The sequence below is a fragment of the Rhea pennata genome, chromosome 8 (assembly GCF_028389875.1).
Source record: "Rhea pennata isolate bPtePen1 chromosome 8, bPtePen1.pri, whole genome shotgun sequence".
NCBI lineage: Eukaryota > Metazoa > Chordata > Aves > Rheiformes > Rheidae > Rhea > Rhea pennata.
In genome coordinates, this window is record NC_084670.1 from 17,130,039 (window position 1) to 17,152,151 (window position 22,113).

General features: G+C 39.1%; 1 protein-coding gene across 1 annotated transcript; it reads left to right on the top strand.

Annotated features, from left to right (window-relative positions):
• Nucleotides 1–6,076: 6,076 nt before the first annotated feature.
• CLCA2 (chloride channel accessory 2) lies at nt 6,077–20,841 on the top strand. Its single transcript, XM_062581628.1, has 14 exons — nt 6,077–6,235; nt 6,627–6,764; nt 8,426–8,576; nt 9,134–9,242; nt 10,157–10,325; nt 10,590–10,817; nt 11,495–11,722; nt 12,761–12,938; nt 14,363–14,469; nt 15,275–15,499; nt 17,060–17,330; nt 18,519–18,686; nt 19,314–19,550; nt 20,429–20,841. The coding sequence occupies exons 1-14, from the start codon at nt 6,077–6,079 to the stop codon at nt 20,839–20,841; spliced, it is 2,781 nt and encodes a 926-aa protein (XP_062437612.1).
• The last annotated feature ends 1,272 nt before the right edge of the window (nt 20,842–22,113 follow it).

The window sequence follows — 22,113 nt, forward strand, 5'->3', positions numbered from 1 at the left end:
AAAAGTTATAAAGGTAGAATTATTTATTTTTAATAATAAGTAAACATCAATGTTAGCTACTTAGGTGTTTTTAAAAACTTAGGAGAAATAATCAAAATAAATAGAAACCACATTTTTTGACATGATTTGTAAACATTCCAGTATGGCTGTATTTTCTGCTCCTGCTGACGATGGAAGTTTCAAATATGGAACAATTACTCCCTTTATGTGCTCTTTAAATAAAATTATCTAGCCTTGTATGCACTATTCTCCATATATACTGCAGATACAATTCTGATCCAAAAGTCTGTTGAAGTCTGTTTTTCTAAGAGTGTTTTTAGCTGCATTTTTCAGCAGGCCATGTTAAGGCTGGATGATTTAGTTAAAATTTAGTAATTGTTAGATTTTTAAAGAAAAGACTTCTAGAATGTAAACACATTTATGGGGTCATTGCACTGGTGAAAACAAGAGTTATATGGCATGATCCCTAATTCATTGCAGCCCATGCTGTTCAGTGCTACTTACAATGGAAGCAGATTCCAGAAGCCTCCTGTTATTCTGCATAATATTAAAAACCTTGGAACATAACCAATAAAATAATTTCTGTGTTGTGAGTCTTTAGTGACAGGCAAACGGGGGCTGTGCAATGAGGACAGCATAGCAACTAGGGCTGCACACAGGGTAACTGAGCGCAGCGGGCAGCCTGGTGCCCAGATCCAGTCTGCAGCAAGGTTTTGTCCCGCAGGAGTAACAGCTGGTCAGGGCACCAACCCAACCGCAGATGTTTCTGCACACCTGCGTTGCTGGGTGGAGAGCACAGAGCCACCAGACGAGCTGGGAAAGCTGAGCAGGTCAGGAGCAGTACTGTGGAGACTTCTGTATTGCTCTCGTCCTGGGTGCATGGCTAGTAATACAGTGGGTCACAAGTTGTCATAAACTATTAATCTTTGCTATCGATCATTATCCAGGATCGAACCTTTGTGTTTCAGCTTCGATAGTCATTGACCTTTATCAGCAGGCATCTGAAACTCATACACTCATGCCAAGCTCTCAGGAAGCAGTAAGTTGCGACAATCTTTAGGACCAACATTAGATGATCGCACAATCCTACATGCTTAGCAGTGTGGTAGACCAGCAGAGATGAGAGTTGTGTTTGTTCAAGCAGATCTACTTCTACTGTAGCCTGGTGTACAAACCTCAACACACTCCTGAATGTGCTGTGGCATCTGCATAAGGAAAAAATCATACACAAAACTTGTATAGCTCCCATACCAAAAAGGTACTGTCTGAAAATTATTTTGATGGATACTACAAAAATGGAATATAGGTTTGTAATATTTTGTAAATGTATTCTGTAATATTTTGTAAACGTACGATGTGTTTGTTTCCAACTGAAAAGCCTTTCTCAAATAATATTTAATGCATTTTCACAGAATCACACAGAATAGCTGAGGTTAGAAGGGACCTCTGGAAAGAGTCAGCCAGAGCAGGTTGCCCAGGACTATGTCCAGTCAGGTTTTTAATACTCTGCAGTGTCTCTGGGCAGCCAGTCCAGTGTTTGACCACACTCACAGTGAAGAAGTGTTTCCCTGGGTTCAACTGGAATTTCCTGTGCTTCAGTTTGTGCCTGTTGCCTCTTGTCCTGGGCACCACTGAGAAGAGTCTGACCCCATCCTGCTTGCACCCTCCCCTCAGATGTTTATGCACACTGATGAGATCCCCCCAAGCCTTCTCCTCTACACGCTGTCCAGTCCCAGGTCCATTCTGAGCACCCATCCTTCTGAACTGAGACTTAATAACAATGAAACGTGGGTTTATATTTACTTAAAATAATACAGTACCTTTTTTATTAATTATATGGAGATTACCCAGTGTGGTTAGTTTGTTTGTTTTCCAAAATTTGCCTTGGTAGTTTAGTTTTAGAGCTTTAATATTGATTTCCAAGTTCAATGTAGGGCATCTGAGGTACTCCGGTCAAACTGAGTTCAGACAGATAAACCTTTTCCCCAAATATAGTTGCAATTCCTTCCCTACTGTTCATGTCATTTTCCCACCTTTTTAAATACTTAAGGCTTTGTACTGCTGAGAATAAACCTACCAATGACCCATGTGCCTATTCCAGTTCCCGTTCTTCACAAAGAACGCCATTTACAACAGGAAGATTTCTCTGGCCCCAATGTGCTGAACTGCAGCAAACCCCAAATTTTGCAAATTTGGTACTAAGTATGCATGACAGTCTGTATCATAGCATGCTGCATCAGTGTGAAATGCTATTCCAGTATTACTTGTTCGTCAATATATTCGTAGAGTTTCAGAAAAATGAGTGACTGTATCATAATGTAGGTAAGTTACTTGGAACACATATTTGGAGCTGTGTAAAAGAGTGTGGCAAGAAGAGTTAGGATTATTCTTTCCTCTCTCCACAAATGCTATTTTGAACAAAATGAGGCACAGTGTTTTAATCAGAAAATTTCATACAGCCCCTCAGAAACGGCGAGGGCAGGATTTCCCCTCTGCGGCACTGTCGAAGTCACTCCCTTCGCCGCTCGGGAGGGAGCGCCCCTTCATGCCTGCACCACAGTGGAGACCCGGCGCGTGCGAAAGGCCTGCTCTGCTCCTCACAGGAATCAGAGCTGTGATCAGCTTGAATCACCTCAGCCAGACCTTTGCTTTGGCATAGCAGTTTCCTAGCTATAGCCTTCGTGTCTCAGGGTCAGCTCAGACAGGATTCATAGTTTTAGCTTGTCGGAGCTTACTATATGATCTAAAGAACTGACTTAATTTTCTAAGAAATCAATAATTTTTTGCAGTTAATTAGAAGTGAGGTGATTATTTATCTAATAAAACAACCACTATCTGTTGGCTAGGGGCATGATGTCTTCATCAAAGTCTAGCACATCGAGCAAGCCACCTGAGCAGGCTTGTTAAAATAAGTGTGAGGAAATGGGGCAAAAGTGTAGTGAATTTAGCACTGAATGCCCTGAATGTTGTAGAGGCAGCGCTGCATTCAGGACCTCAGAGACAGTGAGAAAACTGCAAGCTTTAATCCTCAAAATTGCATTTAAATGACTCTGTGGCACAAGCTACAGAGTGAAAAACAGTTAAAGGAAACGTGGCATCATGCAATTCAACTATCTTTTAATTAAAAGTCTTAATAAAAGAGGTGTGCTGAAGAAAGAGGCTTCTTTAAACCTCACAGAAGCTCTGCTGTTTACCAGAGTTTATGAGTTAACCTGCTGTACAAGCCTAACAGAACTTTTTGTTCCTAACTCAGAAACTGAAGACTCCAAAGCCTTACTTTGTTCTTTGTTTAATCTTGGCAATAGCTTCTTATCAAGAGAAGTCTCCCTTTCACTCCTCAGCCACGGAACTGGCTGCTTTTTAACTGTATATAATGTGCTCACAATATTGTGCTGGTGCTTCCGAAGGGAGCGGCTTCATTTTTAGTTTACTTTTCAGAAAAGGAGTTAGCAACCTTTAGAACAAACAAGGCTCCTTGCTAGTAATGCCAGCATGGAAAGATGACCAGGAAATGGAAAAAACCAAACCTGGTTTATCCAGGAGTTCAAGAATACTGAAGAAAGGAATGTGCTTTCGTTTCCCTGGCCTCCTCCCTAGATTAATTAGTACGTTCATTCTCTGGGCTGGCGTGTCGTTTGCAATAATACATCACACAACACTCAACATTTCACGGCATGTCTGTGAGCAGGGCAGGGATTTTGGTAAGTACTGCAACAGTTCCCAAGTCCAAAGCTCCTATGTGTGGGACTATACCTTTGTAATGAACAGCAATCAAGTAACCTGTTTATCAAGTCACCTGCCTAGTCACATGTTTTCCAATTCCAACTGAAGGATTTCCTAACATTTCTCGGATGTAAGAAAATGCAAGATAGAGTTATTCCCTCAACCGCACCACCAGTGGGTTGGTTCCCCCCTCTTTTACCCCCCTTTTTTCACAAATTGATGCTACCTTGTTTATAAAACATGATTCCCTACCCTTTTATGCACCATATTTTGCAATATCTACCAGAGTACCTTTCTCTCAAGTGAGTCCCTAGGCAATCACTGCCTTACCCAGAGATATATATCCAAGAGAGAGGGAGAGGTGGCAATGTTCCTTGCCACTCTCTCTTGTAAAAGAGCCGTGCTCCTCTCAACCCCCTGCCACTGGCCTGTCCACGTCCCACTGTGCTGTGGGGTGCTGGCATCCCATGCAGGCAGATCAGGAAGCTGATCCCTCAGCAGAGCAGGAGGGAGCTGCTGCCTGGGAGCTGGGTTATGATGTTGTGGTGCTACTGAATTTTGCAGGCCCAGCTAAGGAGCCTCCTCGCTTCCTACAGAAGTCTTAGCAGAAGCGGTCATCATCTTCATTTCTTACAGAGTAGCAGCGGGTGTTTCTGCCTCTACCTAAGGGGCAGAAGAAAGAGGAGGCAACCCCAAGGCACAGCGAAGCAGCAGGGAGCACAGTTCTCCTGAGCAACATCTCACCTCACTGACTGTTCTCGGTGCCCTGTGTTTGGAGGTCATCGATTCAATGTTGGATTTGTTCAGTTTTGACTGAACACCTCCCATCGACACAGCAGCTACAGGAATGCAGAGCTTCCCTTAGAACATATCCTCACCTATGTGCATCAGGGCTTCCAGTCATCTTCTTGCTCACCATAAAACCAGTGGTATTGGTGCTACTCTTTGTTTCCTTATGAATCATTTTTAGCTCCTTGGACTTGAGCTTTCAAGATTATGGAGGCATACCAAGAAGTAATCTAAGACAATTCGGTCAGACATCTCAGATATTTATTTGTAGCAGACTGTTTCAATCTTCAAAGGAGACAAAAGTTTAACTTATTCCTCTTTTACTAAGCAGTCCTTAAATTCACTTGCATTCGTTCCTCTGTCTAGACTTTCTCCTGTGCAGCAAGCTGGGGTCGAGCGCTATTTGCTCCCCAACCCCTGCTCCTTAAACCAGGCATCTGCTGGGAAATTGCTCTCTCCAGTTCCTAAATTGCTACAGCTCTTCTCCTTACACTGCAAGAGCGGGGAGAGGTCCCAAAATTTGGGCAGGTACTACAAGAGGCTGTTCAAGACTTGAATACTGGTGAGAGACCCTAGGGTGAAGGAAAGAGCATGAGGACACCTTACAAGATGGCATTCCTCAGGCAAGGGAATGGAAACAATTGATAGAGCACTGTATGTTCAAGTTGCATGTAAACGTAGTTTATTTTCTGTAATTACTTTTCAAGAGGAAGGGACACCCCCAAGCATATAACTTCAATTTTCAACAGACTCATAGAAGACCTGGTTCTTTATTGGGCCAAAGGCCCCCTCTTGTTGGTGACACGGCCAAGCAGAAATCATGGAAGTCCTGCTGCCCTGGAAATCCTGCTTTGCAGGGAGCAGAGGTTCGGCCCCCCCTCGACACCAGCTGAGCCCGTACCACAGCTGGGGCTAGCAGGTACCGAACAGCACTTGCTGGGATACGGGATGTTGTCAGAAAGTGAGCAATGAGGCCAGTTGGAGCTGTGAGTAGGAGCCTGGATGGATGTAATAAGCCATAATAAATGTGAAGCCTTCCTCGTCGGGTCACAGCAAGGGTGCCATCCCAGCGGTTCAACTGTAGCGTGGCACAAGAAATTTATCAAACCTCTCAAATTTATCAAACCTCTGCTTAATCCCCGACAACCTGGGGGCTACTGGGGCAGTGCTGGGGCACCCCCAGTGCGGGCAGTAGTCCCTGCTGCTCAAAACTCCTGCTTTTCCCCGGTGCGGTAGCTGACCCGGCGGTTCCTCGGCCTGGCGGGCTGCTGCCGAGGCCAGGCCCACGCGTAGCCCCCGTGGGCTCTGTCTCGGGCCGTCGGCAGCGCTTGGCCGAGGATGCCCACGGGCGGGAGAGCCGCGCCAGGCCAGGCTGGGGCTCACCGCCCGCCGCCCGCCGTCCTCGCCGCTCGCTGCGGGCGCTGCGGCCAGCGCGCCCGGCGGGGGCTCCGCAGAGGCACCCCGGCGGGGCCGGCAGCCGCCCGCGCCTGCGGAGGCGGCGCAGCGGGGAGGCGCCCGCTCCGGCTGCGCGCCCGCTGCACTGCGCGGGTGCTGCGTGGGCGCCATGGCCGGCGGCGGCGCGGCGGGGGCCGCGCTGCTGGCGCTGGCGCTGGCGGCGGCGGGGGAGGCGGCGGCGGTGCTGCGCGACAGCGGCTACGAGGGGCTGGTGGTCGCCGTGCACCCCCGCGTCGCCGAGGACGCGGAGCTCCTCGCCCGCATCCAGGTAGGCGGCGCGGGCCCGCGGAGCGGGCAGCGGCGGGGTCGGGCGGCGGCGGCCGTGGCCGTGGGGCGGCCCCTCGGCGAGCGGGGCGGCAGGTGCCGACACTCTGTTCTAGCCTCCCCCACCCTTGGTGACTCATTTTATCGATCTCCGAAGCGACTGCCGTTAATGTGCAACGTCCAGCAGAGACGGGAAAATTAATGAGAGGTTCTAAAGGTTTCCTGGCATGCGAAATCTTGCCGCACCGTAAGGTGGAATCATTACATTTCATTTATCAGGCCATTTAGCGCTTTTTCAATGGAATTTTCTGGCAACTACTCCTATAAAACACAGATCACTGAACAAACATACCATTAACGCAAGCAACCTGTTCTCTTCGTTGCATGCCCACTAGGAGATGATCAGTGAAGCTTCTTTCTATTTGCTCAATGCCACAAGAGGCAGAGTGCGTTTCAGGAGCGTGAAGATTCTGGTACCCCCGACGTGGACGGAGAAGAGTTACGAGACTCCCAAGCACGAGTCCTATGACACGGTAGAGCTCAAAGCCTGTCTTGGGGAATAGAGTGTGATGTGGTCTCTTATACACATTTATTAGTGTACCCAAATGTAGCTGAGATTTTAAAAGTGACCTTAAAAGTAACCATGTGAGAATGACCCTAAGAAAAGGCAAAACTGTGTTCCATGAACCATTAATAAATATGTAAGTAATGAGCATCAGCAAACAGAAAAATTTCCTTATAGTCTGTTCTACCTCAGTAATAAGCACCCTCTGTTCTTAACTGTACTAAATTATCATGTCTGCTAAGGGTTGTGTCGTAATGTTGTTTATCAATAATACCATAGGTCCCTACCATACTCTTGGTTAAAAATGAGAAACAAGACAGTGCTGGGCTGTAACAGCACCAGGTTAAATCCATCACAGTCCATAAATGAGATCCTTGTCAGCAGGTTAAGCATTTTAGAAATCTGATCTGTGACTGGCAGACATCCATGTTGATACTCAGTTTTATTTCTTCACTTGGTTTCATATTTATAACACGTCAGAAATCTTTACTTGTAAGTTCCAATGTTTTTCTTTTTTCTGATGCTTTCTTAACTCATCTTTCCTTTAAAAACTCCTGGCTCACAATTGTGCTGAAGACAGCAGTAATACTTGTCTAGGTGGAGTTTCAAAGACTCATTAGAGAGGACTTGGCAAGAAATCCAAGAAAATCAGAGGAACAAAGACAGCTCATTGCTACAGAGGCAGAATAGAAGTGGAGGTTGCTTCATAACAGTTGGTCAAAACTTTATGTAGCTGCTATCCAGGAAATAGGATGCAGAGTAATATGTATTTATCTACTTGCAAAGCCGCTGGTACTTATTGACCAGCCTCACAAGTAACAGATATATGTAGCAGACATGTTACAAAATATTCTGTTACAAGACTGTGTAATAGTATCAATAATAATTTACAAAAATGTATTAGCCATCAGAAAAAAAGCCTGTTATCCACCTGAAAGACACTTAGAAATCAGAATAGTTTCTCAGCTTACAGGTGGCCACTGGAGATCCTTAGAGCAAGGCAGAAGCTTGCTTTGCTTGAACTTTGTCCCAACATATTTTTCCAACACTAGTGTTGACTTCTGCCATGAGAAAACAATAGAAGTTATTTCAGATCTGGCTGATCTGTTCAGTTGAGCTACCAGAGAAAATCAGTTACGTTACTAGCAATCCAAAGAGTGAGATTTCTGGTAACAGAGTCCACTTAATTTTTGCAACAGTTCTTCCTAGGTGGTTACATTTGTACTAGAACAAAGGCACATTTTTTAACTGAAAGGGCTAATGACTGATAAGGAAAAATGTGTAGAAGTGGTGAATTCTTTTGTTTTGCTGCTCATCTGCTGCTTTTAAATAATAAAAAAAAGCCCTCTAAAAGACATACCATGGGCTCATATGCATATTACAAGTTGGATGGAGGAGACCTCAGCTAGACAATAAACGTAGTATTACATTTATTAAGAAATAAATGTAGTATTCTCCCACTTCAAGTCTTCATTATGCTGCCAGGAAATCTACCTGCAATATTGCTGTTAGTCATACTATGGCAGAAGTTAGGAGCTTAGTCATGGGGTAGGTTGTATTACATGGAGCAGTGCACATAACCCAGAAAATATTTCTACCCTTAATCAAGTTACTATTGTGTATTTTTAGGCAGATGTCATAGTGGCACCTCCTTATTGGAAACATGGAGATAACCCGTACACCTTGCAACCTGGAGACTGTGGAAAGATGGGAAAATATATCCATTTCACACCTAACTTCCTAGTAAACGATTATTTGATGGATATCTATGGCTCACGTGGTAAATTCCTTTAAACATTTAATTTTCTGGTTTGTCCTCAGTTATGTACAGCAAAAGACAGAAGAATACTGAAAATGGCATTGTTTAACACTTTCCCATGCATTTTCTGCAAAACTTTTGTTAAATGCATAAAGCTAGCCTTTTGTTCCTAATTCATTAGTATTATGTCTAATAGAAAAGGATGCACTGGTTCACTGTGGTTAGTTCCACCTACAACTTTAAATATTTAGTTGCAATTTGATGTGTGCTATACTGTCATGTAAGTTTATATTAAAAAGAATCACCATTTCACCATACATTTCTGTGGACTGAATTCTAGCTCAAATACATTATAAAAAGAGAAGCCACTTTTTAAAATACATAAAAGCTAAGACTTTCAAATGATGTTATTTAAAGTTAGCCACACTTAGCTACCAAAATGAAGTACTTGATATTAAAAATGGCTGATGGTTGCTGGATAGCTGCTGTGCAGAAAGTCCACTGTATAACTTTGCTGCTTGATTTTGCGTACCGTTGACTGCAGTTCCCGTGTATTCGCCATTCCCTTCTCCCTGCAGGCCGAGTCTTCGTCCACGAGTGGGCCCACCTTCGCTGGGGGGTGTTCGATGAGTATGACAGCGACAGACCTTTTTATGTCACTGGCCAGAATCAGGTTAAAGTTACAAGGTAATTCAGCATTTTATTCCTTCTAGATGCCCATTCTGATGGACTTTAAAAACCTGACTGGTGTGCTTCTACAAACCCTTCAGGTGTCCCTTTTTTTTCCTTTAGTCCTTATTTTATTCCTCATTAAAAATCTTTCCTACTTTATGAATAGCTCATGTGATTTTCTCCACATCCATCTTTACACATTTGTGTCATTGATGGTTCAGCAGTGATGGCGAAAATTATCTTTTCCTGAACTGACTCTGGAGGCTAAATCACTTCTGTACTCTGCCACTGGAGAGGAAATGGACCTTGTTCAGAAATGCTCCTTCCCCCGCGCTCGTGGTGTTTGTCTGTCTAAGCATTTCCTCCTCACCTCGCCTCTCCCTGTTCTGGGTACACTGCAAACTTTGGTCTTTCTCACCTCAGATTCATTTCTTCAGCTTTGCTGCCTCTGCACATCTTTGCCTGTGCTCTCACTATCGAGCTCCGAGTGCCTGGTTCACTGCTTGCTTTTCTTCCCTGCCTGTATGGCCAAATGGGGCACCAGGAAACAGTTATTAGAGCACTTTTGAGGTGGAACCCTCTGAGCAAGCACCTGCACCTCTGGTAAACCAGGAAGCCATTTAACAGTTTTCGAGGGTGCAGCAGCATTTTGAAGTGTTAACCACTGAATGAACAAGGCTACTTCTACAACTGTAATACTTCACGTTCATAACTGTAATATTTCTTCTCAGTAAATAGATGAAAATGATGGGGAAGTAAAGAAATCAGTGTTTTTTCCTTGAGTCATGTTGCTGTGTACATTCATATATTTCTACAGTGATAACTTGTTTTGCATAGGCAGAGTGCAGAACACAGTGTAAGCTTCATTAAAATTAGCACTATATCCTGGTGGGGTTTCTAAGTGGAAATACATTCTTTTTTATCCCTAGGTGTTCCTCTGATCTTACTGGCATCTATGTCTGTGAAAAAAAATCCTGCACTGATGGTAGTTGTGTTATTAATAAGCTAACAGGGCTTTTTAAGGAAGGATGTGCATTTATTCATGAGAGAAATCAAACTGCAGTATCATCAATAATGTATATGCAAAGTTTATCATCAGTAAGTACAATCACATAAAAACAATTTCTCTCAATGTTAGGCAAATTTATCATCCTTTTCCTAGAAATGTTACATTTGTTTCAACTTTTATCTGAGTAAACACACTGTAATATATAGTTATAATGTAAAATTGAGTTTAGTAATAGCTGATGTCTTGACTATGTACAAGAACCATCAGCGAAGATTCTCTTCCATCCCTATTTTTATTTCTTCTATTCTTTTGTTGCTTACTTTTGATTTTTGTATATTTGTTTACCATTTGAGGTGGCTGAATTCTGTGATGAACATAACCATAACAGAGAAGCACCCAATCTGCAGAATCGGATGTGTGACTACAGAAGCACATGGGAAGTAATTAGAAACTCTACAGATTTTAAGAATAACCCTCCAGTAACCAACACCAGCCACATTACTCCTCCCTCCTTTTCATTGCTGCAGAAGAGAGACAGAGTGATATGTTTAGTGCTTGATATTTCTAAGAATATAGCTGGGGTAAGTTCGTACTCAGATACATTTCATTGCACATTTTACTTTTCTATATTATATTTTCAGACATAGTAGATACCTAAAAATATTCTTCTCTATGCAGAGATGGTGAAGTTTGACTACAGATGCAAGGAAGCAACTCGGCCTGAGCCAAGTTGACCAAACTCAGGGTTTTCTTTTATTCTGGGTGCAGGAGAATCAAGATCTCTCCTGATATGACTTAGGCCAAGATAGGGTTGTTGAATACTGACCAGTTGGATATTGGTGGCAAGATTTTGAGAGGAATAAAGGACATTGCTTGTTACACTCCAAGTATATAGGTGGGAGAGCCAGGATCATGAGGAAGATGGATGTGAGTGGGAAGGGCAGAGAGCAAGATGAGAGGAAAAAAAAAATCCAGAAAAGACATTTTTCTCTTTCAAAGGTCTGAAGACAGCTACTACTCAACAGCATACGCATTTGATTACCTAGGGCTGATCTTCAGTAAAATAAGTTGAAGAGTATATTTAGGTTTCTGTAGTCTAATCAAAATTAATCCTGGAATTTGCAAAAAGGAGTATTTTAGGTAACTTATTTCTCTCAAAAGTTGATATTTTTGCAGAGGAAGTTTAGCTGTTGCTGCATATTTTGCAGCTTTGATTTTATATACTTACAAAACTGCTTTTAACTCCTTTTATGTGTAGGGTAGCTGGATCAATCGATTGCATCAAGCAGCAGAATTGTATTTACTGCAAATTGTGGAAGAATATTCTTACGTTGGTATTGTCACATTCAGTCATATAGGAGAGATCAAAACTCACGTGCGTCAGATAGTCAGCGATGATGTACGGAAACAGCTTGCTTCATACTTACCTGCAGCTTCAGGGAGCGAGAGAACAAATGTTTGTGCAGGCCTGCAGCTGGCATCTGAGGTGAAGCATTGAGAGCACTATTTCTGTTTGTACCTCCTTTGTGGATACTTTCATTTTTAATTGTGAGCATTTCTGTTCCTTGGCCACATCAAATATCTTCTATTGATTATTGTATTGTTTGAAAAGAATTATAGCTTTCCAGTGTACTTATTATACAGGTATCACCTAGTAATAATGAAACGAAAAATAACCAAAATTCACTATTAAAAACTCTGTATCTTTTAAAAAAAAGCATTATATGATCTTTGCAATGATTTAAAATTTTATATATACATATATAGAAAATTTTAATGATACATATGTTAAAATTTTTTAATTTTAGCAGTTCATACTTCTATGAGCTATATAAACTTTACTTTCTACTGTTCAGGTTGCCATTTTGTTTATAAATTCTAAAAAAAATGATGCTGGCATTCTCAGCAGTTCTGCTGCCTGTGAGTAATCAGGATTTTATCTGCTAACTTCAACTTATCTTCTCTAAAGCTACATTTTAATTGTTCTTTTTAGTCTTGTTTTGCAATATCAATTTGTTAACATGCTCTTATTGATGCATTTTTCAGCCTTTCTGGTATTAAGATCAAATGGTCCCTGTTTCAGTTTACTGCTGCCTGATGATTGAGTACTGCAGTAGCTCAGCAAATACTTCACAAGAAATTTAGTCATCCTGCCACCAAGGCAAAAAACTTTGTCAGAGAGATGAGGCAGAAGTCATGGAGTGAAAATGTTCCTTCTCCTCTGATTTTAATTCATCTTCTGTGCTAGTGAAAGTCTGCAGTCTCAGCCTTCTACCATGAGGATTTGTGTCTGTACAAATACCTGAGAGGAAGCGAAGTAAAGGAGGTGTTCATGGTATTGCTCCTTGTCAAGCACACATATACACCATATTCTGATTTTAGTCTCTGTTATTTCTATACCCATACAGTGGTTAAACTTCATGGCATTTGTTCTGATTAACTTTCTGTTGAGGAAAGTGTCAGTCAATTACAAGGCAGATTGTACTACTTATTGCTTCTGTTAATACCAGTCCTTCTGCCTCAGGTCATCAGGAAGAAAGATGGAAATATATATGGATCTGAAATTATACTGGTGACAGGTGGACAGGACAGTAGTATGAAGAAGTGTTTTTCTGATATGGTTAACAGTGGATCAGTCATTCATACAATTACTGTTGGATCTTCTGCTGCTAAGGAAATCGAACAGTTTTCCAAAGAGACAGGTAAATTTGAGTCCTGAAAACATTCAGCTCAGATATGTCTAGTAAACTCAGTGTATGTGTAAATGTGTGTGAAATTGAGAACTTGCCAATGCATTTCTTCTTTGAACAATCTCAGTGAGTCTCAGTGGTATAGTTTGTTGTTCATGAAAAGTACATAAGAAAAGCAGCTGTAGTGCCAATAGAGTAAAATTCCTTATGAAAAAGTCTTTGTCTCCGCTCAATAATGGTAGTGGATCGACTGATCTAAAAAAAGATGGAAAACCAATGATAGAGGCAACTAGATCGAAAAGAAGTTGTCTAGGTCCTAGACTTTAATAGATATTAGGATGTAGCAAAATCAATGAGAATTAAGAATCTAAATTACTTAATTTTGCAGGACAAACTGCTATGTATGAACAGCTTTTAGTTAATTCATAGACTTAAGTTGTTAATTTCTAATATTTGTCATATATACCACTATTTCTATCCTAAGTGTTCACATATTTCATCAATATCTATATTGCAAAATTCTTAAGTGTTATTTTTTTCCTGAAATTCTTGGAATTTTTTAATGTGCAAAGAACCCTAACATTTCACTGCAAATATTTAGCCTTTTGCCTTTATCTTGAATTGATTAGAAAATTAGGGCTTACAGTAGTATCTTCTGTCCTTTTATTAGGTACCTTTTCTAAGTAATTAAAAAAAAAGTCTACCTTAAAAATAAGCTTAAACTCCTTTCAGATATTTGAAAGTAACATGATACATTATTTGATTTTATCCCGAGTATCTCAGTAAAACTTACTTTAGCTTATAAGGCTGATTTAAGGTGCATTTAAGTGGGATTAAAGGAGACATTTATAGTCCTTGTTTGTTGTTTGAACAGGGCTGAATCTTACTCTGTAAATGAATGTGTATTAGAGGGTAAGAGCTGGAGATTAAGGCACAAATTTTCAAATGTGTCTGCTAATTGTTCTTTTGGTCCTCTTTGTATAGCTGGAAGAAGAACACAGCTCTTATTCACTCACATAGGCACTTTTAAAAAGCTGGCCTTGAGTGTGTGTCTCGAAAATAATCTTCATTCATGCAAGTGGCCTAGATAGGCCTTCAACTTGATACGCTGTTCTACTTGGTTAGAATTGTAGCAGTGGATTTGTAGCACTACCAGGATATTTTCTTAAAGCAACGTGAAATAATTTCTAAAAAGTCCTTACAGAGTAGTAAGCTCGTGTTGTCATGTGAATTCAAGCGGCATTTCAAAGCTGCTAGGATAACTTTTACTAATAAGATGGTTAGTGTTCACAGGTGGTGGGAGTGGCTGTCCTCCTTTCCTGATACCACTGCGAGCTTTTTGGTAGGACTTGCATCTTGTGAATCTAATCAAGACTCTTGTATTATGTGTAATATGAAATAACTACATTTGAAATAAAACATGTGCTCTGCTTCAGGAGGGTTGAAGTTTTTTGTCCCAGAAAGACTGGACTTCAGTGACTTACTGGATGTTTTTAGTGGAATTTTGTCCAGAAGTGGAGATACTTTCAATCAATCTATTCAGGTTTGTCTTATAAGCACAGCTAATGTTTTTGTTTCCTGTTTTTTTTTTTTTTTTTTTTTTTTTTTTTTTTTTGACAAAAACAGAACTCAGTAAATTTATCTAGAGGTCTTGCTCCCTATTTCCTGGTGACCACTTCAGCTTGATTTATAGTCCCTTCTTCACAGGTTGATAGGCTTGCTGTATTAACTCTGACTTTTTTTCTATAATCTGATAAATTGTAGTAATTTACCTCAAATTCTACTGTATGGTAGAATATGCAAGCCTTTTCTATACTGTCACCAGAGATAATTTTAACCTCAAGCAAGGCAGGGAATCACATCTGGCAATTTGATCCAAGAAACTCTTAAGGGCGAAGCAGTGTCTCCATCCAGAGTTCTGTTTATTTATTGCTGCTGTTTTTCTTCACGGAAGAACTTGTAAATGGAAATCTACATTCATATTAAATTAGTATGCAATCTTTTTAAGGATAATTTCCTCTAGTAGTAGAATGTCTTTTCAGCTGGGAAAATAGTAGTATCCTATGTAGCTGTAGTTCTAACCAATACAAATTCAGTGCTTTAAGAAGGCCATTGGGCCTAGTTTTTCTGTTATTTCCACTGTTCAGTGGAGCTGTTACTAAAATCTGCTACTGTACAAGTGAATGGGACAATAAGGGCTGAAATCATTATAAAAAATGGAAGTTGGTATGTATTTCGGGGGCTTTTTAACTTAACAGGTTTGATAATTTGAAATAGGAGTGAATGATCTTCTTTGTAAGCATATGTGATTTTCAGAACTGATGGACTCATTCTGTTCTTTCTGATAGATTGAAAGTGCTAGTGACAGTATTGGAGGGTACAAACAACTGCGTAGGACAGTGACTATTGATAGCACAGTGGGAAGAGAAACCTTCTTTGTAGCCATTTGGCAAACCCCTGAACCTCCAAAGATCACACTCTCTGATCCCAGTGGGAAAAGCTACACCAACAAGGACTTTGACATTGATTCCATTTTCCATGTAGCTCGTCTGAAGATTCCAGGAATTGCAGAGGTGAAATTTAAGATCTCTCTTTACTTTTTAAGTGTGGGAGAAACCTCCTAACTGCACATTGTTTGCATTCTATTGAAGTTATGTTAAATACAATCATTTAACAGCATGAGATAATCTTATTCTGCCAAGCTATGATATCATGACTGCTGTGTGCCAAACAGTTTCCTGCTAGGCTCAAGAGCACTACCTTAAGGTTTTATCTCTATCACTTTATGTTTGATTTACAACTCATCTCCAAATTTCTGAACCGTATCTGTGGATCAAATTTTATCACTCTAAGCAATATATAATGTTACATGGGAGTTATTTAACCCATAAAGTCCCATTTAAAATTACTATATTGTACATAGAAACTTTTTTCTGTTATAAAAGTTTTAGAAAATTTGATATTTTGGTGGATAAAAGGTGCCATAAATTAGACTACGAGTCTATCAAGTTATGTATCAAATTTAAAATTGCAGTAAGCAGGCCTAAATTAACTAGATGAGATGCACTAGTTTAACACAGAGGGGACAGGTTTCATAAAGATATGTTCAGAAGATACTGGATGTGTCAGATCAGCTTGTTTCATTGAATTTGAACATGAAAATTTATACTATCTGTAGATAGATATAGATATATGAAGTGATGGATCTACAGTAGTATCTAAAATGTACAGATTTTATTTATTTCTCACTTAGATCTGTTTCAACTTGCTATTCACTATACTTGTATCAATGAAAATGTTCGTAATGGTGTTATCTTCCAATTATGAACACAACCAAATACACTGAACTTTCAGATGCTGCTATCTGAATCTCATTAGAAAAGTTTTACAAGTTTGGAATTACTGAAAGTCTGAACTACAACCCCTTACATAACCCCATGAATTTTGGTTCTGACTCCTCTCTCTGTTGATGGTAATTTCTTCATCACTTTTCCATTTGAAGAGTTTTGGGAATCTATGTTTCATAAATGAAAGTTAGTGAGGAAGAAGATAGAAGTATTAATTGAATATCTTGACTTTCGTGAAATACAGGTTTATGGGATGAAATAAATAAGAAGCATTTAAAAACATAAAGAAGCTATGTGGAGCACATTAAGGCCTTTTGAAATATTTACAAAAGGGATTCCTGCTTAATTTAGTAAACTCATTGTTGTGCTTAATGAACTCCAGTGCTTCTGCTTTATATTAAAAATAGATACATTCCTTATTATTTTTATGAATGTCCAGAAAGTAAGAAACTAGAGATGCTGATTTTTTTCAATGCTACAAGAAGATCCTATTTCATAAAAGTAATCCTTGATCCTTAACATCCATGGACTACTTAAGAGAAGTAAATACAGATTGCTGGCTTTGGTCTCATATGGAACAGTTTCAGAACAACAGCCTGGTGGACTGCAAATTGCAAAACAGTTTTGCATACTGAGTCTTACTCATGAGTCTTCCCACTGACAGAAACAAAGCTACTCAGAGGGTGTTACTGAGTTTAAACAGGCTGACAGAATTTAAATAAGCACAAATTAAATTATCCAAAGGAGAGTTATTTCATTTTAAAAGATTTGAATTCTTCTTTTCAGACAGGGGAATGGATATACACACTGACAAATATTCACCTTTCTCCTCAAGTTTTAACAATGATAGTAACTTCTCGAGCAGCAAATTCTACTGTTCCTGCTGTGTCTGTGAAAGCCCATATGAGCAAAGATATAAATGACTATCCCAATCCAATGGTTGTCTACGTACAAGTTAGTCAAGGGTTTTCACCTATTCTTGGAGCAAATGTGACTGCCATTATCAGTCCAGAGAATGGAGATCCAATTTCCTTGGAACTTTTTGACAACGGAGCAGGTAATAATATGGTTGAAATACATTTGAAAATACATAGGAAATAAAAAAAAAAAGGTCTCACCTAACTGCAATTTTTACTGAACATCATGTAATGTAAGGCACCGAGACAAAGTAGCCACGGCTAGGTGGTAATGTGCATGAGCGCAGCTGACCTTATTGGTACTATTTCTAGATAAGCTCTCAGCCGATAAATCGTTTATGAGCATTTATTTAAATGGACAGAACCATTCCAATAATCAGAATTGTGTTGTGTATCATTAGTTATCAGTTGCCATTCAAGCTAATCAAACTGATGAGGTTTAGTATATTGGAGGATAAAGCCTTTAAAACTCAGTAACTTAAAATGTTCTCAGCAGGTAAGCAGGTCCAGAGCTTTCAACTGTAAACACTTCCAAGAAAAATTCAGGCCTAGAGCTTCACTGCATTTTGTGATTTTCAGAAGAAGGTGTAAATATCATTATTTGGATTCAGCAGCACGCTTCCCAAAAATTAAAGTTTTTTTTCAGAAATTTTCCAGCTTTCTTAGTCTACTATGTTATTAGCAATGCAATTTGCATCAATAATTTCTGAAAACGCCTTTTGTCTGACAGTGTTCCAGAAAAAGTATTATCTCTAGGAATAGCATGCTTGTGTTGCCAGTCTACATTCACTTGTGCTTTAGGCAAGTATTTGCCTTTTTTGAGATCCCTGTCAATTTTTAAAATGTATTACCACAAGCTGTTTTATAATATAAGCTGCTTTTCAGCTATGTAGATTCCCTGTTGTACAAGAATAAGCAAAACACTATATGCCTCAGAGTTTATATTAGATCAAGATTACTAATAATGATACATTGCCAGTAACCTGCAATGGTGGTTATAGTAAATGAATAATGTGTATGAAGAAACTCTTTTTTGTGTGTGTCTATCTTTTGCTAATCTATTCTTTTGCTTTATAATAAAATAACAAATGATTTTGCTAAGAAATTAGCTATTCCTTCACTTAACACAATGAAAAAGATATCTTAACTTCAGACTGCAATCTTCTTGAACACTTTTACCATCAAAATCAGAGGATCTGCACAGATTGTAAGTCAGAGGGGAATTTGTTTACTGTTTCTACATTCTAGTTTCCATAGGTGAATCTAAATGGCTTACAAAAGCACACCAATTTTTACTTGATGTTAAATTAAGTCTTTTTTATATCTAGGCTCTGACATTGTCAAGAATGATGGTACCTATTCAAAGTACTTGTTTTCTTTCCCTGAGAATGGCAGATACAGCCTGGAAGTCCATGTCCAAGCTAACAGAACTATCATACCACAAATTGCAATGCTGTGGAGTCATGCCATGTATATACCAGGTTATGCAGAAAATGGTAAGGCAAAGTATTGTGGAGAAAAGCATGTAGCATCTGCATATATGAAGTCCTTTTGCAAATGCTAATAGGAGGCATTAGATCAATAATATCCCAGCTAAGAGATATTTAGTTCTAAATGCTCTTCAAACACGGAATTTAGTTGTTTCCCTTCAACACAAGAATAATTATCTATTCCACAGAACAATGTTTAAAGCAGACTGTAAACTATAATACATCAGTATCTATGTAGACCCTACAGCCAGTAAGGCACAAGCACTTGTGTTTTGCCTGTGAAAGGAATAGCTGTGCGTTTAGTAACTGGAGTACTATAATCAATCATCTTAAATTAAGAACTCTTAAAGTTCTTAACTGAACTTAAAAGAACTGTTAAAGTTCAATAACTGAAACTCTCCTGTAGTCATTTTATACAAATCACGCTTACTTAAATTTAATATTCTCTTAGTAATTAGTACTCTTGAAACCACAGAGAGGAGGATAGTGCTCTGGCAATAACTGTAATTAAATGAAATTAATGGATTTTTCAGATTGAAAGCAATATAAATGATAGGAGGTTCAGTTCACCTGCCGAGTACAATAATATGCAAATAGTTAAGATTAATCAACTTTTTAAAAAAAATGTTTTAGGTAAAATCAAGATGAACCCATCAAGACCCTCAGTTATTAAAAATGATCTTCAAATCAGCAGAGGAGGTTTCCAAAGAATAGCTGCAGGATGCTCCTTTATAATATCTGCAGTTCCAGTGGGACCTTATGCTGATGTGTTTCCACCATGCAAAATTATTGATCTTGATGCCAGAATAGAAGATGATAAAGTCGTATTATCATGGACAGCACCAGGAGATGATTTTGACAAAGGCAAAGGTATGTTTCTTGGCTTGCTAGCCTGTCTCCTGCCCAGGATGAAATTGTAAAATGAGTAAATTTTCCATGACATTTTAAATGAACTTCCACTGTATTTTGTTGTATCCAGAAGCACCTTTATAAATGCCAGCTCTGGTTTTGTGTGTGCAAAATAATGGTTCTAGGCTTTGTAGCAGTAACTGAAGACTCAACTTTTCTCATTCTTCATTAAGAATCAAATATTTGTTAATTATAAATGGTTTAAGTGTGTCATTCTAGTAATTCAGTATGATATACATCACACAATACAATACCTGTAATGCATTCTGTCTCACTGACACCAGTGGGGATTTTGCAGAACCACTACAGTGGTTACAGGCTTTGTTCCTGCTCTACTCTTGCAAAATTTTTAAACAGAATTAATTAGCCATTTTTTTTAAACAATGCAAAACTGAAGCTTGCAATTTTGATGGAAGGCTCACTTTTATTAAATTGCAATGTTTTGCTACTCAAGGAAGGGAAGGACATATTCTATGAATGTAAAGAGTGTGGAAATAAACTCATCAGAGTTGGATCAGATATAGGAATTACACTTCTCCTAGTGGCAGGTTAAATTCAGTGAAGTTAGGAATACTGAGAGAATTCAGTGGGGATCATGATAACCTCCATCATCTGTTCATTTCAATACTGTGCCACAGTGAGAAGTTTAATTATCCAAGCAGTCACTTTAGATAGCAAAATAATTTTTTTCAGATCTATCTACCATGCAGTATTTATTTTTCTCACTAGCTGAACTGGCTAATGAAGCTGATGCTAGTGAATATTTCTAAAGAGAAATATAAAATTTTAATGATAATTAAAACATAGATGACAATATCTTTTAATATTTGTATTTTCAGCTGCAGGTTATGAAATCAGAACAAGTGAAACTCCTCTGGATCTAAGGGACAACTTTTATAACACTACTTTTGTGAATGCTTCCAGTCTCTCACCTGAGCATGCGGGTTACCAAGAAATATTTGCATTTAAACCAGAAGCTTTTACAACAGGAAACATCACCATAATCTATGTAGCTATACGGGCCGTTGATGAAGTCTTTCTTTACTCTGAGCTGTCTAATATTGCACAAGCAGTAATGTTTATTCCTCCAATGGATTATCCTATTTCTAATATGGAGTTTAGTGTTTCAACAACATTATTACTAGTCTTTGGATTATTAGCGGCAGTTTGTCTTACAGCAAGTACAACCCTTTGCTTATTAAAGAAAAAGGGCAAAAAAACTTCTTTAGAAACTACAACTAAGTTGCTTTAACAGCAAGTGTAAGCTTGTCTGACCTCCATCCATTTTAAAATTTTTGTTTAGATGCTTTTCCACACAAAAATAGGTGTCCTACCAGAAAAAAGACTAAGCAGATAATCACATTCCAGATTTGTATGAAGTCACAGTGATTTAGTAGTCATATCATGTTATATATGAATTTTATAACTGAAGGGCATGTTACATTAAAACAAATCATGTGTAAATAGTTTGTACTGAATAGATGCAGTATATGTTTACCAACTTATATCTATGCCATGCAATTTCATAGCCTATTCTTACAGGATGAAGATTGTGATTAAATTGAGCAAGATACCTTAGGTGATGTGCCTTATTAAAAAAAAGAGCTTTTCTTTAAAAAAAAGTATGAGCTCCTGCAGCTCATATTTTCATTTCTATAAACGTGTCTGTAATTCAACTGTCTGTGTGTATACATTTTTATATATGTGTACATATACACACACACACATACATATACACAAATATAAAAGAAAGATCCTAAAATGTGTGATGTGTTGGGTTACATTTGTTTCCTCCTTAATGTAAGACTGCAAATGTTGTGATTATCTTGCAGTAACATTCTGTGCAAAAGTAAGGCACTATAATATTTTATATCAGGAATCTAGGTCATGTTACCACTCCACTGCCTAAGAGAAAAAAAAGAAAAAATGGAAGTTCCCAGATCATCTGCTCTGTGTTTTGTCAAATTTGACTTGTTCCTTCAATATGAATTGGCTATTGAGTTACATACAACAAAACTGAACAGACGTTATATCAATAAATGGATCTTGTTCTGAAGTAATACAGAAGCATAAAGAACATTTTGGAGCAGGTACAGTCTTTGAGAGCTTGCATCACAGTTGCAAAATCTAATATTTATTTGCCACCATCTCCTTATTGCATCTCTATTAGGTGTCAGCAGCTGCTGCTACTCCACCTCAACAGCATCCCAATTTTTAGAAGCTGCAGTTGTAAGTAAACATGCCTCTGCTGAGAAAAACAGTCTGGTGGAAGAGAGATTTCATTTTGATGCTTCATGCTGTTTGGTGATAATATAGATGGGAAGGAACAAAAGCACTGAAGGCATAGGAAAGGAAGGACTGAAAATGGAGTTCGGGAACAGAAGGGAGTCTTGTGACCTCTTCATAACACAAGAAAGAAAAGATAAAAAAAAGAAGATGAGAGAATCTGCAGTAGGAAGACAGAAGCTGTACAGGGAATAATCCTGAAGACACCAGGACTAGTTATCACTCCTGAATGTTCCTG

Coding starts and splice junctions, on each gene's coding strand:
- CLCA2 (XM_062581628.1), top strand. CDS start 6,077: ATGGCCGGCGGCGGCGCGGCGGGGGCCGCGCTGCTGGCGCTGGCGCTG. Junction 11,723..12,760: donor GCCTGCAGCTGGCATCTGAG/GTGAAGCATTGA, acceptor CTTCTGCCTCAG/GTCATCAGGAAGAAAGATGG. Junction 14,470..15,274: donor CTTTCAATCAATCTATTCAG/GTTTGTCTTATA, acceptor TCTTTCTGATAG/ATTGAAAGTGCTAGTGACAG.